Raw genomic sequence first — 15859 nt, forward strand, 5'->3', positions numbered from 1 at the left:
GAAGCTCTGGCACAGATTAGCCTAGACCTGCCCAGCCCAGGGGAGGGGAAGTCGAAAACGGAGGTGATTCTCTGGGAAGGGGTGGGCAGGCACCAGCTTCACACCTGGGCTCCCAGAACCCTGGCTCCTCAAGTGGCAGCCTGTAGTCCAAGTGAGGTCAAGGGACACTGGCTGCGGGTGCCCAGGTGAGTTCCCAGGGCCCTTTGCTCCCTGCAGAAGATGCCAGGGCTCCACTCACCACTCCCCACCAAGCCCCCTCCCCGGCCTGCCCAGCATGCAGGCGCAGGCTGGTTCAGACCTGTCTGCTGACTCTCAATTCTTTCCAGGGGACAGAGGGCTGGGGAATGCGAGGCTTTCCCTGGAGGCCCTGGGACTCCACCCTGGCCTTCTGCTTCTCTCTAGCCCCAGTTCTCCACACCCACTTGGAGGACCATGGCCTGGGTTTTGCCCAGGCATAGCCATCTTCACAGGAAAACCCTGGAATGATTGCTGTGGGACAAGGCGAGAACTGGGGTGGTATAAGAAGTGACACTACTCAGAAACCACTCCCCCACTTCCTGCAGTAAACAGTGTAATTTCCCTCCTTCCTTCTTCCCTCCCTCTCTCCCTTCCTTCCTTCCATCCTTCCTTCCTCTCTCCCTTCCTTCCTTCCTTCCTCCCTCCCTTCCTTCCTTCCTTCCTCCCTTCCTTCCTTCCTTCCTCCCTTCCTTCCTTCCTTCTTTCCTTCCTTCCTTCCTTCCTTCCTTCCTTCCTTCCTTCCTTCCTTCCTTCCTTCCTTCCTTCCTTCCTTCCTTCCTTCCTTCCTTCTTTCCTTCCTTCCTTCCTTCCTTCCTTCCTTCCTTCCATCCTTCCTTCTCTCCCTTCCATCCCTCCTCTCTCCCTTCCTTCTTTCCTTCCTCTCTCCCTTCCATCCGTCCTCTCTCCCTTCCATCCTTCCTCTCTCCCTTCCTTCCTTTCTTCCTTCCTTCCTCTCTCCCTTCCATCTTTCCTCTCTCCCTTCCTCTCTCCCTTCCTTCCTACCTTCCTTCCTTCCTTCCTTCCATCCTTCCTTCCTCTCTCCCTTCCTCTCTCCCTTCCTTCCTTCCTTCCTACCTTCCTTCCTTCCATCCTTCCTTCCTCTCTCCCTTCCTCTCTCCCTTCCTTCCTTCCTACCTTCCTTCCATCCTTCCTTCCTCTTTCCCTTTCTTCCTTCCATCCTTCCTTCCTCTCTCCCTTCCTTCCTTCCTTCCTTCTTTCCATCCTTCCTTCCTCCCTTCCTTTCTTTCTCTCTCTTTCTTCCTATCTTCGTTCCTTTCATCCTTCCTCTCTCCCTTTCTTCCATTCTTCCTTCCTCTCTTCCTCCCTCCCTCCCTCCCTCCCTCCTTTCCTTCCTTCCTTCCTTCCTTCCTTCCTTCCTTCCTTCCTTCCTTCCTTCCTTCCTTCCTTCCTTCCTTCCTTCCTTCCTTCCTTCCTTCCTTCCTTCCTTCCTTCCTTCCTTCCTTCCTTCCTTCCTTCCTTCCTTCCTTCGCCATTTCTGTGGCAGGAGAAAACAGAGAGCCAGGATCAGGGAATTCTTCACAGGTCAAGGGCCACTAGTTTCTCAGCCTTGGTTTTTAGGTTTTATTTGTTTGGCTCGTTTTTTTTTTTGTTGTTTTTTTTTTTTTAACCATACCAGTGATACTCAGGGCTGATTCCTGACTCTGAGCTTAGGGATCACTTCTGCTGGGATTTAGAAGACTTTATGTAGTGCCAGGGATTGAGTTGGAGTCGGCCATTTACTACACAGTCCCTGACCCACTCACTGTCCAATCTTAGGAGTCCCAGGAGAGCCCCTCCTAATTCTGAAGTTTTCCTTAACAAGGTGTCTCCCCATACTTGCCTCTGAAGACTCATAACACCCTCTGCCTTGAGGTAGGGTGTTCCTCTCCACATTTTACAGACAGTAAAAGTGAGGTGATGAGCAGGACCTGGGACAGGTGGAACTGGAATTCGTGTCCTGCTCCATGTGGAGCCCCATTGCCTCCTTGTCAGAGGACTCACCCCCTTTTCCATCCCCCATCTCCCAATACCTCCTGCTTCAGGCTTTACAGCTGGTGGGACTTGTGAGAGGGATCAGGGCAGGACTGGAAGTGGAACAGTTACACCCCAACTCCACCCACCAAATCTGGCATCCTGATTGCCTGTCTCAATGGTTCACATCATTGGGTCCTGGATGTCTGTCTGTCTGTCCCTATTATGGACTCATGCTGTTAGGGCACTATGTAACCCCCCCCCCACACACACACACATATGCACACGCATTGGAGCATATGTTTGCCGTCTTCCTGCTAATACCAGGTTCAACCCCTGCAAACAGCTGCCCAAGCTGGGGCACGCACATGGCTGCTCAAGGTGCAGAAGCCGTGAATATTTCATGGCTGGAGCTGGCGGCTGCCTCTCCCATTTGCACACATGCCTGCTCCTCCTCTCGCAGACTCCTTGTTTATTTGTTTAATGAATTATTTATCCCTTGGCCCCCCCCTTTCCCTGCTGGCCTCCCCCTCCCCCAGGCCCTGCCGCCATGATTTATTGAACACAGTTCAGCTCCGTGGTTGCCAGTGGAGGTCCCTTGAGCCATCTTCGGCCACACTGCCTGAGCATTCCCTCTGTCCCCAGCCTGCTCAGCTCCCTGCTCCAGCAGTCCCTGGGGGCCAAGGGTGAGGCTCTGTGTTCAGAGAGCTCTGGGGAGCCTGAGCTTGAAGTCTCTCTAGAGAATACAGCAGTGGCAGTGGGGCAAGGCAGAGGTTAGAGGACAGCAGAGGCAGAGCATGCGTGTGAAGAGAGGCCCCCGGGCCCTCGAGAGAGGGGACCAGTCTTCTGGGAGTCCCATTCTTCTCAGAGGTTCTGACCCTCAGGAGAGCTGCCTGCTTGGATCCAGGCCCTGGAGACCAAGTCTTTACAGTTTAAGCCCCATGAGGGGTGGTGAAACAAACCAGTTTTATGGGTCTCAACAAGTTTTGGTTTTATTTCGCAAAGGCTAAAAGAGCAGGACTGGAGAGAAAATTCAACGGACAGCGGCATGTGTTTTGTAGGCAAGATTTTTGGGTTTGCCTCTGGGCCCCACATCTGGTACCCCAACCCTTCCACAAATGACCCCTTGACCATGGAGTCAGGAGTATCCCCTGAGCACTTACAGGTATAGACTGGTGGCCCCTGAGTCTTGCTCAGTGTGGCCCCACAATAGCAAACAATGAAACAAGACAAAGAATTAAAGTAACATATTTCAGGGTGCATCTAATGCATGTAGTTTCCGTTTGTTATATGTGTGGGCATATCACACATATATGTTACAGATGCAAAACATACATCTTAGACACTGAAGAGATAACACAGTGGTTAAGGTTAAGGCACTTGCCTTGCACATGGACAACTCTGGGTTGATCCCCAGTACCACAAAGGGTCCTTCAGTGTTGCCAGAAATGACCTCTGATAATAGAACCAGGAATAAGCCCTGAGCACTGCAGGGGCCCCAAACCCATATAAACATCTTACTGTGAGTCATAGGTGGGAAAGATCTCAGACACAGCAATAAACATAGGTAGATGGGGCTGGAGTGATACAGAATAGTAAGTAAGGTGCTGAGCACTGCTAGAGTGATTCATGGGGGCCATATAGATAGCACAGCAGTATGGCATTTGCCTTGCATACAAAAGGATGGTGGTTCGAATCACAGCATCCCATATGGTCCTCCGAACCTGCCGGGGGCGATTTCTGAGCATAGAGCATAGAACCAGGAGTAGCCCCTGAACACTTGCTGTTTTGGGGTGTGACCCAAAAACAAAACAAAAAAACAACAGAAGTGATTCATGAGTGCAGAGCCAGGAATAACCCCCTGAGCATCTCCAGGTATGGCTTTAAAATCAAAAATAAATAAATAAAATAATAAACACGGGTGGAGCCCTGGATCCTTTCATATCCTACATGCCACTGAATGAGCCTTCAGGTCAGGTCTGAAGTGGGCAGTGACTAGGTCTCCTGCATAAAGACCCAATCCCAGAGATGATCGACCCCCTGCACAGACACCCATGTACAGGTTGAGTGTCATAAGTAAAGGCAGCCCCCATGGCCCCTGGGAGGCTCTCAGAGCTGCTGCCCACCCCAGTGCCTTCATCCTGGAGAGATACATAGAGCAGCTTTCTACTAAAGAAAGCAACACTATGTTTTGTGCTTATCCGAGACACACCCTAAGACTGGGTCTGTACAGAGGGGCACTTTCTGTGCTCTGCACAAAAGTCTGACCTTTTGCAGCTCACTTGGAATCAGGCCTGGCAAGAGCTTCCAGGATCAGCTGGAATGATAGTACAGTGGTAGGGCGTTTGCCTTGCGCACCTGACAGATCCGGGTCTGGTTCCCGGCATCCCAGATGGTCCCCCAAGCCAAGGGTAATTTTTGCACATAGAGCCAGGAACGCTGTCGGGTATGGCCCAAAACCAACCAACCAACCAAACAAGCAAACAAAAAAAACATCAAAAAAGAGCTTCCAGGGTCAGAGAGGCCTGGGCACCAGAACAAAGCTCTAACTCCTATAGTGCTATGGGGCTAGCACTGCCTAGATTCCAGAAAGGTGCTACAGAGAAGGAAACAGCTATTGCTGGAAGGGGAACAAGGATGCTAGGGTCTAAGGAAGAATAGTGAGTTCCATGGAAGGAAAAGGACCCAACTTTAAAAATGGGATCTAAGGGGCCTGAGTGGTGGTGCAAGAGGTAAGGTGTCTTGCCTTGCCTGTGCTAGCCTAGGACGGACTGCGGTTCCATCCCCCGGCATCCCATATGGTCTCCCAATCCAGGAGTGATTTCTGAGTGCATAGCCAGGAGTAACCCCTGAACATCACCGGGTGTGGCCCCCACCAAAAATAAGGGAGCCAAGCTACGAAAGGCCTTGCTATTCCACTGAGAAATCTAAGCACCCCCAGAATGCAGTGTGTTCTCACCCCCACTGATGGGAGCCTCTGCCCCAGTGTGTTTGTGGAGAGCCAGGCCAATGGGGGGTACTGGGACATTATCTCCGGGAGCAGGCAGTATCACTGGGTGAAACCATCTCTTGGGGGATAAGGAGTCTGGTGGGTGGAGATCTGCTTGCCTGCTTGCGCAGTCCCCCAGTACCCCCACAAGGGGCCTAATTTATTTTCTGACTCCTGAGAAGGGAGCTCTCCTGGGGTGGAAAGGAGCCCAGAGAGGGCAGAGCAGAGCGTTTGCTTGCCTGGCAGCAGCAAGGCACTAGCCAAGTCTCTTGAGCATGGGGCGGCCGCTCTCTCAGTCCCAATGCTGCTTCTGCTTTGCACTCAAGGCCAGGTGCTGCCTGGTGACAAACCAAGTGGGTCTCTGTGTCCTTTCTCCTGAAACCAAAGAGCAGAGTTTTAGGCCTGGCTCCCTGGGCCCAGCTGGTCACCTGGGGCTCTGAGAACTTAATCTGAGGCCCTGTCCTCCTGTCCATTCGTGACTTTGTTTGCTTTGGAGTCACACCAGTGGTGCTCTTGGTTCTGTGCTCAGGGAGCTTGGTGGGGCTCTGGGGATCTTCAGCTGGGCCAGGGATCAAACTAGGGTTGGCTGCCTGCAGGGCAAGCACCCTACCCACTGTATTTTATTGACCCAGCCCTGTCCTGAGCCACACTTAGAGTGAGCTGAGATAAGGAGAGGCACCCCCAAGTGTGGGTGTCTTGCTATGTCTGGCAGTGGCCAGTGTCTCCCTGTCCTTTGCCTCTGGGTGTCTGTGGCTCAGCTCCTGAATGTGTGTGTCATATCTGGGCTTGGGGTCACTGCGGGGACAATGGCTTTGCTGAGAGCTGGAACACAGGATAGTGCGAAGTCTGCTTTCTGGTCTGTTTCTGGGGGAGTAGGCATAGGGGACACCTGGTGAGACCCCTGGCTGCCCTGGAGTGGAGGCTTGCTTGAGTGTGTGTGATCTAGAAAACCTGCTCACTCTCCTTGGGGCACTGCCAAGAGGCCTTCTACCACCAGCTATTGATGTTCTTGGGGGCCTCAAAAAACACAAACACGGAGGCTGGAAAGATAGCATGGAGGTAGGGCATTTGCCTTGCATGCAGAAGGACAGTGGTTCAAATCCCGGCATCCCATATGGTCCCCCAGCCTGCCAGGAGCGGTTTCTGAATAAAGAGCTAGGAGTAACCCCTGAGCGCTGCCAGGTGTGACCCCCCCCCAAAAAAAAAAACCAACAACATAAAAACAACACACAAACAATATCAACAAAAATCAACAAAATTCAGTGGAAGGGACTTGAGAGAGAGAGAGAGAGAGAGAGAGAGAGAGAGAGAGAGAGAGAGAGAGAGAGAGAGAGAGAGAGAGAGAGAGAGAGAGAGAACATAGCAGGTAGGATACTTGACTTGAATGTGTTGACCTGGGTTCAATTCCCGGCATCCCATATGATACCAAGATAAGATTAATTACTGAGTACAGAGGCAAGATTAACCCCTAAGCATCGTAAAGGTGTGCCCCCCCCCCAAACAAAAACCAAAATTGTGGAGCCAGAGCAAAGGCCAGCTAGGCTAGAGAACTTGTTTTGCACAAGACTGATCCTTGTCTGAACCCCTGCACCACTCAGGGTTCCCCCAAATTCAGTCAGGAGTTATCCTTGAGCTCAGAACCAGGAATAAGCCCTAAACAAACAAACAAAACTAATAGTTGCAAGCTGGAGGGATTAAGATTTGGGTTCTTGGGGCCTGAGAGATAGCATGGAGATAGGGCATTTGCCTTCCATGCAAAAAGATGGTGGCTTGAATCCTGGCATCTCCTATGGTCCGCCATGCTTGCCAGGGGCAATTTCTGAGCGTAGAGCCAAGAGTAACTAACCCCTGAGTGTGAGTCACGGGCCCTGAGCATCACCGGGTGTGACCCAAAAACCAAAAACCAAAAACCAGAAAGAAAAAAAAAAAAAAAGATTTGGGTTCTTGCTTGCCAAGTCCACCCTTGCTTGCCAAGTTGCTCCCCTTACTCCCTACCTGCCCTAGAAGGAGGGAGCAAAAGGCCCGACAGTTATTTAGCAAGGAAAGGGCCCCTAATGGTTGTACTTAAGAGAGAGGTCCTGGACACCCCTTCCCCTTCCTTGGGGGGCAGGCATTTCGCCCTAACCCGGAGAGATAGAGGTAGAGGAAGGTGCATGGCTCCCTCCTGGTTCCCCTGACTGCCCAGCCAGGCCAGAGCTTGGTCTGTGCAATTTGATCCGCCCATCCATAGGCGCTCCAGGCCCCCAAACCCTCGCAGGGCCAGGCCTGGAGAGCGGCCGCCACTTCCCCTCCCGGGACCTCCCACGCGCCGCCGAGCGGGTGGGGCCCGTCGGGAGCGCGCGTGGGAGGCCTGCCGGGAGCACGCGTGGGGCGGGGCGTCGGGCGCGCGCGTGGGGCGGGGCCTGCGGGGGGCGTGGCCTGCGCTGGGGGCCGGCGGCGGCGGCAGGGAGCTGGGAAGCAAGAAGCCAGCCAGCCGGGGTGCGCGGGGCTCAGTCGGGGGGCGGCGGCGGCGGCGGCGGCGGCTCCGGGGATGGCGGCGGCTCCGCTGCTGCTGCTGCTGCTGCTGCTGCTCGTGCCGGTGCCGCTGCTGCCGCTGCTGGCCCAGGGGCCCGGAGGGGCGCTGGGGAACCGGCATGCGGTGTACTGGAATAGCTCCAACCAGCAGTGAGTCTGGGGGTGTCCCGGGGGGGGGGAGAGCCTGGGGTGGGTATCCTAGGGGGGGTGTCCTGGAAGACGCGGGAAAAATTTAGGGGGGGCACCCCCTTGATGGGTGTCTGCGAAACTCATGGGTGGGGGGAACGTCTGGAAGAAGAAGAGGTAGAAATAGAGGTAGAGGAGACTCCGGGAGGCCGTGCGGAGGTGGCGGCTGTTTTGGGGGACCCCCCACCCCGGTTTGGTTTCCCTTCTGGAATCGGTACCCCCATTCTGCAGCACCCCGAGTCTTCCCCCAAGGTGGAGAGGGGGGGTCTAGGCCTTATCATCGCCCGGGAAGGCCCCCCAAGCTTGACCTGCTTTCCGCCCCAAGGGTTGGCTGGTTGCTTGCTTGCTTGGGTGCTCGGTTTGCAGGGAATCTGTCTGTGCAAGTCTGTTTGCAAAAGTGGGGTTCATCGCCCAGCGGGAAGGGAAATCCCAGCCGGCCGGACACCCCCCCATCATCATCTCCTGGAGAGCTCCGGGGTCGCCCGCCTCGGGGTGCGGGGTGCCGGCGTGGGGCGGGCGGGCTTGCGCGCTAGCTGTCAACGCGCGTGTGTGTGTGTGTCTGAGTGTGTGACTTGTGTGTCTGCGCCGGCGACGGGTCAAGGAGGGGGCTGCGGTGCCGGGTGCGGGGTGCCGGGTCCCGCTGCCCTTTCTTGTCCACCCCCTGTTTGCCTGTCCGTGTGTCCGTGTCCGCCTGTCTGTCTGTCTGTCTGTGCGCGCGCCACGGGGGATCCCCAGGGACGCAGGGGGGGAGGTCACTGTCACACCTGCCTCTGGCTTCTCCGCTGGGGTAGGTAGGTTGGGGGGAGCCGACCCCGGAGTCTGGGGAAGGGGACCCCCCCTAAGGTCGGTTGGCCGCGACCCCATAGCCTCCCGGGGGAGGGAGGGCCTACCTCTCGCCGCCCCTCTCTTTGTTGTTTGGGGCTCTGCGCCGCCCCCCCTATAGTCTCTCCCCCGTCGCTCGCCCGGAGTGTCAGACGTGGGGGGGGGGGTTTGGGGATGAGCTTGCGACGCCCCCACTTGCCATGGAAACCTGGGGTGGGGTGGGGAGGCGGCCCTTCCCCCCCGGAGCGGGACTCCGTGGGGAAAACTCGGGGGGCGCCCCCCCTTCTTCCAGACTCTCACGCCTGTCCCTCCCTACGCCTCGCTGGGCCGTCCTGGTCGTGGGTGGGTGGGTAGATGGGTGCGTGCAAGGCGCCTGGCACAGGTGAGGGGCTCCGGGTTCCCTGCACCCCCATGCCCTGGGGGGCACCCCGGCCTGTTTGCTTTCTCCAGGGGGAAAGCCAGGTGCTGCGGGAACAGCTTGGGTAGGTGGGTGGGTGGGTTTGGGGGGTGCTTGGCGCGGGTTCCCCTCCCCCGCACACACCTGGGCGCAGGTGGGAGCCGGGCAGGGGGCGAGGGAGTGCTCCCCGGAGTGCTCCCCGCGCCCCCGTGGGTCGGGCAGGGAGGGCCGAGGCGGCCTGGGGGCGCGTCCCGGGCCGGGAGACCGCCGCCGCCCCCACCGCGCCTCCTCGGCCTTTGTTGCCGCTGCGCCCGGGCTCCCCGGCTCCCTCACTGCGGCAGCCGCGGCCCCATAAATCGTGCGAGCGGGCGACGTGCTCCGGAGCCGGGAGTGGAGAGGGCCGGGGAGCTGGGGGCGGGGCCGAGCCGATCCACAGGCTCCCGCGCCCCCTCTTTCCTCCCTCCCGGTCACGTGAGGGAGCCGGCCCCGGGCTCCCACCGACCCCCCTTGGGGTCACCTGGAGGTGGGGGGTCCTGGCCACCCGGGATCGTGTGGAGGGCAGTGGTGGGACACGCGCGGTGCCGCCGTGGTGGACAGGCCTGGACCCCCTCATGTCCTTCCATGAAGTCCCCTGGCCTGTTCTCAGCCTGGTTCCCCCAAAAAATCTGGTCCTAAAGGGTCTGGGGTCTGGGGAGGGGGGAGGCTACTACTGGAGAGATGCAGCAGTGTCAGGGCCAGGAGCCCCCCTGGATCCCCCTCCTGGGATTGGGGAGTCACAGGGTGGGATTGGGGTGAGGGCTGACCCAGGAGCCAATGGCCCTGATTGTGTTTCCTTCCTTTCTTTGCAGAACTGAGAGAGGGTATTGGGGGGGGGTCCCCTAGCTCCAGAGGCCTGTCTCTGCACTCTCTCTCTGTCTCTGAGGCTCTTCATTAGCTCCTTCACTCACTCACTCACTCACTCACTCACTCACTCACTCACTCACTCACTCACTCACTCACTCACTCATTCATTCATTCATTCAACCCGCAGACACTTACTGTGTCTCTACTACATCCCCTTCGGGTCTTACTGTTTTCACCCAGTCCCCAACCTCTGCACCCCTTCCTTCTCGGCTCCTATGATCTGTTCTGCGTCTCCCTGTCTGCTGTCTGCGCCTCTGGATCGGGACCCAGGACTTGGTGGCTGGCTCGGGGTCTCGCAACCTCTTAGGGTCAGAGACACCCTCACCCCGTTTTTCACTAGGCTTCCTCACTCCCTTCCTCGGGCCCCTCAAGACCCTTTATTCCCCCCCCCCCTTGCGGGTGTCTGTCTCGCTTTCGGCGGCGGGTCTCTCGCTCTTCTCCGCCGCTGCAGATCAATAAACCTTCGCTGTCGCAGGGAGGAGGGGCGCGAGGAATCTCTCCCACCCACCCACCCGACGCGAGCCCGGGTGGCGGGGCGCTCGCTCGCAGCCGGGGGTGCCAGCGTGCCACGTGCCACGCACGCGGGGTTGCGGGGGTGTCAGCCTTTCTAGGAGGTGCCCCCCCCACTTGCACATTTTCCCCACTCCCCAGCCTGGTCGCTGGGACCCGACGCTGCGCACACGTGGCGTGGCGCGGCCTGCCCAGGGCCACCAATTCGGGGACCAGCCAGGGGTGCGGGGGGCTGGGCTGGGTCGAGTCTGGCTCTTCTCCGAATCTTCCACACCTTGAGCTCTGCCTCCAGGCATCTTGGATTGGGGGCTGGGGGCGGAGATCTTACAAGTCCCAGGCCCTGGGGAGCCTTCCCGGCTCCCAGATCTAGTTAGTCGCCCTGTTTACCTGCCCCTAATTGTCCCTGGGGGAGACCTCTGCGCCTTCCCCGCTCCTCTGCCTCCCATCCACTTAGGCTCCCTTAGGCTCGGGTGGGAGAGAGGGAGGGATCTGCAGGCGTGAAAGACTGGGGGTCGCTATTGGGGGCCCCGTTCCTCTAAGTGGGGAGCGGGTCCCAACCAGTGTCTCTCGCCCTGGGTTGGAGCTTCTAAGTGGACACCTTCGGAAGGGTTCACCCCGCTCTTGGCCCGCTCCCCCCCAAGGCCCCTGGGAGGCAGCTCTGGACTGGGGCCCGCAGCTGGGCCGGGCCTGGGGAGGCGGGCGGATTCCTGCTCCGCCTCGCCCCGCCCTGCCCACTACCTGGGCCGGGAACCTGCAGATTCCATGAAAGCGCCTAGCCTGGCCGACACCTCCGCGCGCTCTCCCGGGAGCTGTGGCTGCGGATGCCTGGCAGCTCCGCCCTCCAAGTGTGGGCAACGCCACTCCACAGGGGGTCTGTCTCCCCCAGCCCAGCCCTGGTGGGTGGGGGTCCTTCAGGGTCTGTCATTGCTACCAGAACCCCCAATATCAGTAAGAGCTACAACTAGCACTGGGGGTCGCCGGCCACCTTTCTGGAATTGAGCACCCTCCTGTTTGAAGAACTCTGACTCGGGCTTAATCCCTGATGGAATGGGGTGTGAGGGAGAGAAGAGTGGGCGGTGCCCCGGGTGTGGCTCGGGTTCGAGGACAGAGGCCCCAGTGTTGCATGTGGGACTGCTCCGCGTGGCCCCCTTCCCAGCTCCTCTAAGGGAGGAGCCTCGGCCCACATGAGGCTTGGGGATGGATGGAGAGGCCAAAAACTTGGGGAGGCGGCTGGGAGCCAGTGGAACTCGTTTTCCCGCTCCCGGTGCCCCAGGCCGGTCGAGACTCCTGCCCACCTGAGTGCCAGGGCCCGGGCGGTGCCCAGTGACCCATCGCTCCCGTGGGAACCAAGTGGGGCCACGCGTCCCCGATGATTCAGAGAAGGTGCCCATTCTGGAGTGGCCGGTCGCCCGCGCCCCACGCCTGCCTGCCTGCCTGCCTGCTTGCCTGCGCTTCAAGTTGGAGGGGAGATCTCGGAGAGGGGGTTGCTTCGGCCAAACCGAAGGGGAAAGGGCTGGGGAAGTGGGGGAGGGACCCTGGCCCACCCCCCTGTGCGTTCTTGCCGCCAAGAGCCTTTCCCTAAAGGATCTAATTACTGTTTGTGGAAGCTGGAGGTGCCTGGTGATCCAGGAGCCGGTCCCTCCCCTCAGGGGGTTCCCAGGCACCGGGGGACCCCAATGGACTGAGTCTGACATCATGCAAGGTCCCCCATGCCTTCCAGCGCCCACCGCTGGCTTGCCCCTCTCACAGCTGCCAGATGTGTCTGCTCCTCCCCCAGGAAGCCAGGGAAGTCGGGCCTAGCCTTTGAGTTTCTTCCAGACCCACACTTTGATGAGGACTAGCCAGGCAGGTGGGGATTCCAGGGTTCCTGCCTCTGTTCTGGAGGGGCCAGAGAAGGGACGTGGGGGAGCACAGACAGCCATGCCAGCTAGGCCCCATGCCCACCTCTCTGCCTTCAGGTGTGGAGGGAGAGTCCTGGCAGCGTGGCCTGGTGCCAGGGGAGCCCTGATCTAGAGTCCCTCTGCTTAGAACCTAATGGCCAATGAGTGGCCTTGATATGGGGGTTAGTGGGTCTCCTGTAGACAGAGTACCTGGACCTCTGTGTGTGTGTGAATGCACGCGTGATCGTGGACCAGGAGGAAGCTGGATCTCCCCAAGATCAAGCCACATTTGCACACATCGCGCTGAGCGAGCGTGTGGGCGGTGCACATATTTGAGTGCTCCACGGACCGTTTGCATGTGTGTGCATGAAACCATACACGCATGTGCGTGCGCGGGCGGTCCGATCAGTGACCCTGGGCTGTGGGGTCCACCGTAGGCCACGGGGCCAGCGTGCAGGGAGAGGTGATAGCGAGGCGCACACCTCCCCGCAGGGAACCCTCCCACCCTTGAGCCTCCCTTCCCTTCCCTTCCTTTCCCTTCCCTGCCTCGCATCCCATCCCGCCTCCCCGCCGCTGAGTTATGGGGGATGGACGGAGGAAATCCGGGCCGGGGTCTGGGAGTCGCTGGGGCCTGCGCCGTTTCTGTGGCAACGGCAGCATACGTTCCCCGCTTCTCTCCGCCTCCTTTCCTTCCAGGGAGGCCGCCTGGGCTTCCCTGAGCCACCGTTGCCCTCTGCTGGCTGCCTGGAGGATGCCCGGGCCAGCTTGGGGCCATGCAGCGGATGCTAGGGGCCCCGTGAATCTCGGAGGGCTGAAACTTAGGTGTCGGAGAGTCGGGGAGCTGGCTAGCTTTGGGGTCCTCTGGCCTCTGACCTCTTCTCCTTCTCTCCCATCCCTGCCAGCCTGCGGCGAGAGGGCTACACGGTGCAGGTGAATGTGAACGACTACCTGGACATCTACTGCCCACACTACAACAGCTCCACAGGGGTGGGCCCGGGCCCAGGCGGCGGGGCCGAGCAATACGTGCTGTACATGGTGAGCCGGGCTGGCTACCGCACCTGCAACGCCAGCCAGGGCTTCAAGCGTTGGGAATGCAATCGGCCGCATGCCCCGCACAGCCCCATCAAGTTTTCTGAGAAGTTCCAGCGCTACAGCGCCTTCTCGCTGGGCTACGAGTTCCACGCCGGCCACGAGTACTACTACATCTGTGAGTGTACACTGGGGGAGAGGGGCTCTGCAGGGCCGGGGGATGCTCCCCGGGCTGGGCTGGGGTTAGTCAGTCTCCAGCTTCTGTCCCTCCAAGGCCTCAAGGAACTAATTGCCAGCGAGTGGCCTTGGGATAGGGTTAGTGGGACTTACTGTAGAGAACCTGGACAAGGGTGTGTGTGTGTGTGTGTGTGTGTGTGTGTGTGTGTGTGTGTGTGTGTGTGTGTACATGCAAGCATGGGCCAGGAAGATGCTTGCATGCAAGTCCTGCACACCTCAGACTAGGGATTTCTGCAAAAAGTTGGGAGCCTCAGAGACAAGTTAGGAGCAGAGTTGGCATTCCTGGAGCTGGACCTCAGGGTCGCTGAGAGTTCCTAGAGGTATGGGATCCCATCCAAGAGGCTTGTCGCTTGTAGGCCACTGGCCTAGAGGAAAGGGAGCTCCTGATGGAGCCGTCAGGGCCCTGCGCACCTAGTCGAGGGGTGCTTGCAAGGGTGCAAGATAAGCAGTTTCTGTGTGGACCGTGGTAGAAAGATTCAGGCCCCTTGTGCTGGAGAGATAGCACAGCAGTAGGGCGTATGCCTTGCATGCAGCTGATCCAGGATGAATGATAGTTCGAATCCCCGCATCCCATATGGTCCCCTGTGCCTGCCAGGGACAATTTCTGAGTGCAGAGCCAGGAATAACCCCTGAGAGCTTCCAGGTGTGACCCCCAAACCAACAAAAAGACTCAGGTCCCCTTTCTGTCTCTTCCCCAGCCACGCCCACCCACAACCTGCACTGGAAGTGTCTGAGGATGAAGGTGTTCGTCTGCTGCGCCTCCAGTGAGTCCCCTCTGTCGCCAGCCCCGCACCCCTCCTAGGCTCCCCCCTTCCTTCCCCGCTTTGGGCCTCCTCCCTGGCTTCCTGGGGATGGGGGTGGAGGGCACAGGTGAGGGGGACTCGCTCCCCAGCTCTTTGTAGCAAGAGGGTAGGGGATCCTGGCCCTGACTCTCCCTCCCCTCCTCTCTCCCCACCCGCACCCCCCACCCCGCAGCATCGCACTCCGGGGAGAAGCCGGTCCCCACTCTCCCCCAGTTCACCATGGGCCCCAATGTGAAGATCAACGTGTTGGGTGAGTCTGCGCAGCGCCCTCTGGTGGCCACTGCTGGAACCGCAGCCCCCTCCCCGGTGCCTGCTCACTTGCATGCCCACCTGGGGACCACCAATCTCCACGACCCCCGTGGGTGGCTCTGACCCCCTTCCCCAACCCTCGCTGCTTCCCCCCCGCTGCCTTGCCTGCTCCTCTTCGGGCACTCGGCCCAGACCTCACCAGCCTGTCTTTTTTCTTTGTCCACAGAAGACTTCGAGGGAGAAAACCCCCAGGTGCCCAAGCTTGAAAAGAGCATCAGTGGGACCAGCCCCAAGAGGGAGCATCTGCCCCTGGCAGTGGGCATCGCCTTCTTCCTTATGACTCTCTTGGCCTCCTAGCTCTGCCCATCTCGGTGGGGAGAGATGGATGGGGCAAGACCTGACCCAGACCGAGTAAGGAGGAGCCTTCTTCGGCCTGTCCCTCGCCACCCCACCGCAGGGCCTGGACCCTTCAGTCCCACGACTGGAAATGGGGTCTGCGCCATCTATCTGTGCTCTCCCACCCTCTCCCCCTTGTAGGGCTCAGCCATGGACCAAGCACAGAGTGACCTTGTGGGCTCTGGGAATATCTGGTACCAAACGCGGGGGCATAAAGGGCAGTGCTCAGGTCTCCCTGGCCCCTGGTACCTTCCTCTGACCCCCTGGTGCGCTCCAGACCCTGGTGCCCTGAAGCTGGGCATAGTCCAGTGTGCCAGGCACCCCATTACTCTCTCCCTCCAGGGGCAGAGCTGGGGAGAGGACTAGATGGGCGAGGGGTGGCCTGGCTGCAGCCCCCTCCCCCGGTTTACAGCAATAAGCACGTCCTCCTCCCCTCCACTCACACCCCCAGGATTGCGTTTTGGACTGAACCCAAGTTTACAAGTAGACCCCCCACCCCTGGGTGTGGGCAGTGGCTAGGGGTGACAAGACGTGGGCACTGGGCGCCAGGCAGGCATGTACAGATTCTATATCTCTATATATAATGTACAGACAGACAGACTCCCTCTTCCTCCTCCTCCATTCTGCCCACCCCACGGTCCCCGACTTCCCCATCCAGCTTCAGACTTTTCCTTCCCCAGGCTAGGCCCCCACCTTTGGGGGACCCGCTGGCCCCTCTTTTGTCTTCTGTGAAGACAGGACCTATGCAACGCACAGACACTTTTGGAGACCGTTAGACAACGACGCCCCCTCTCCCCAAAACCCCCTTCCCTGGGGTTCCAGGCCAGGTCCGGGTCCCGCCCCGCGTGGCCCTGCCCACCCGTCCTCCTGGGCCTTTTTCAAGTGCTTCAGCTGTGACTTTCATACTCTGCTCTTAGTCTAAAAAAAAAAAAAAATAAACTGGAGATAAAAATAA

General features: G+C 58.9%; 1 protein-coding gene across 2 annotated transcripts; it reads left to right on the forward strand.

Moving 5' to 3' along the window:
• The first annotated feature begins 7461 nt into the window (after positions 1 to 7461).
• EFNA3 (ephrin A3) lies at positions 7462 to 15859 on the forward strand. Of its 2 annotated transcripts, XM_049782342.1 has the most exons (5): positions 7462 to 7642; positions 13093 to 13397; positions 14155 to 14220; positions 14432 to 14509; positions 14735 to 15859. In XM_049782342.1, exons 1-5 carry the CDS (start codon positions 7509 to 7511, stop codon positions 14863 to 14865), a joined length of 714 nt encoding a protein of 237 aa, XP_049638299.1. In that variant the 5' UTR covers positions 7462 to 7508; the 3' UTR covers positions 14866 to 15859. The 2 variants fall into 2 exon arrangements, with proteins under 2 accessions (XP_049638299.1, XP_049638300.1); XM_049782343.1 differs by lacking the exon at positions 14432 to 14509.

This window comes from Suncus etruscus, chromosome 10 (assembly GCF_024139225.1).
Source record: "Suncus etruscus isolate mSunEtr1 chromosome 10, mSunEtr1.pri.cur, whole genome shotgun sequence".
Taxonomy (NCBI): Eukaryota; Metazoa; Chordata; class Mammalia; order Eulipotyphla; family Soricidae; genus Suncus; species Suncus etruscus.

Bases quoted from the DNA above. Each gene is read 5' to 3' on its own strand.
- EFNA3 (XM_049782342.1), top strand. From the start codon at position 7,509: ATGGCGGCGGCTCCGCTGCTGCTGCTGCTGCTGCTGCTGCTCGTGCCG. The intron at 7,643-13,092 runs GTGAGTCTGGGG...CATCCCTGCCAG, and splicing joins TGGAATAGCTCCAACCAGCA to CCTGCGGCGAGAGGGCTACA. The intron at 14,510-14,734 runs GTGAGTCTGCGC...CTTTGTCCACAG, and splicing joins TGTGAAGATCAACGTGTTGG to AAGACTTCGAGGGAGAAAAC.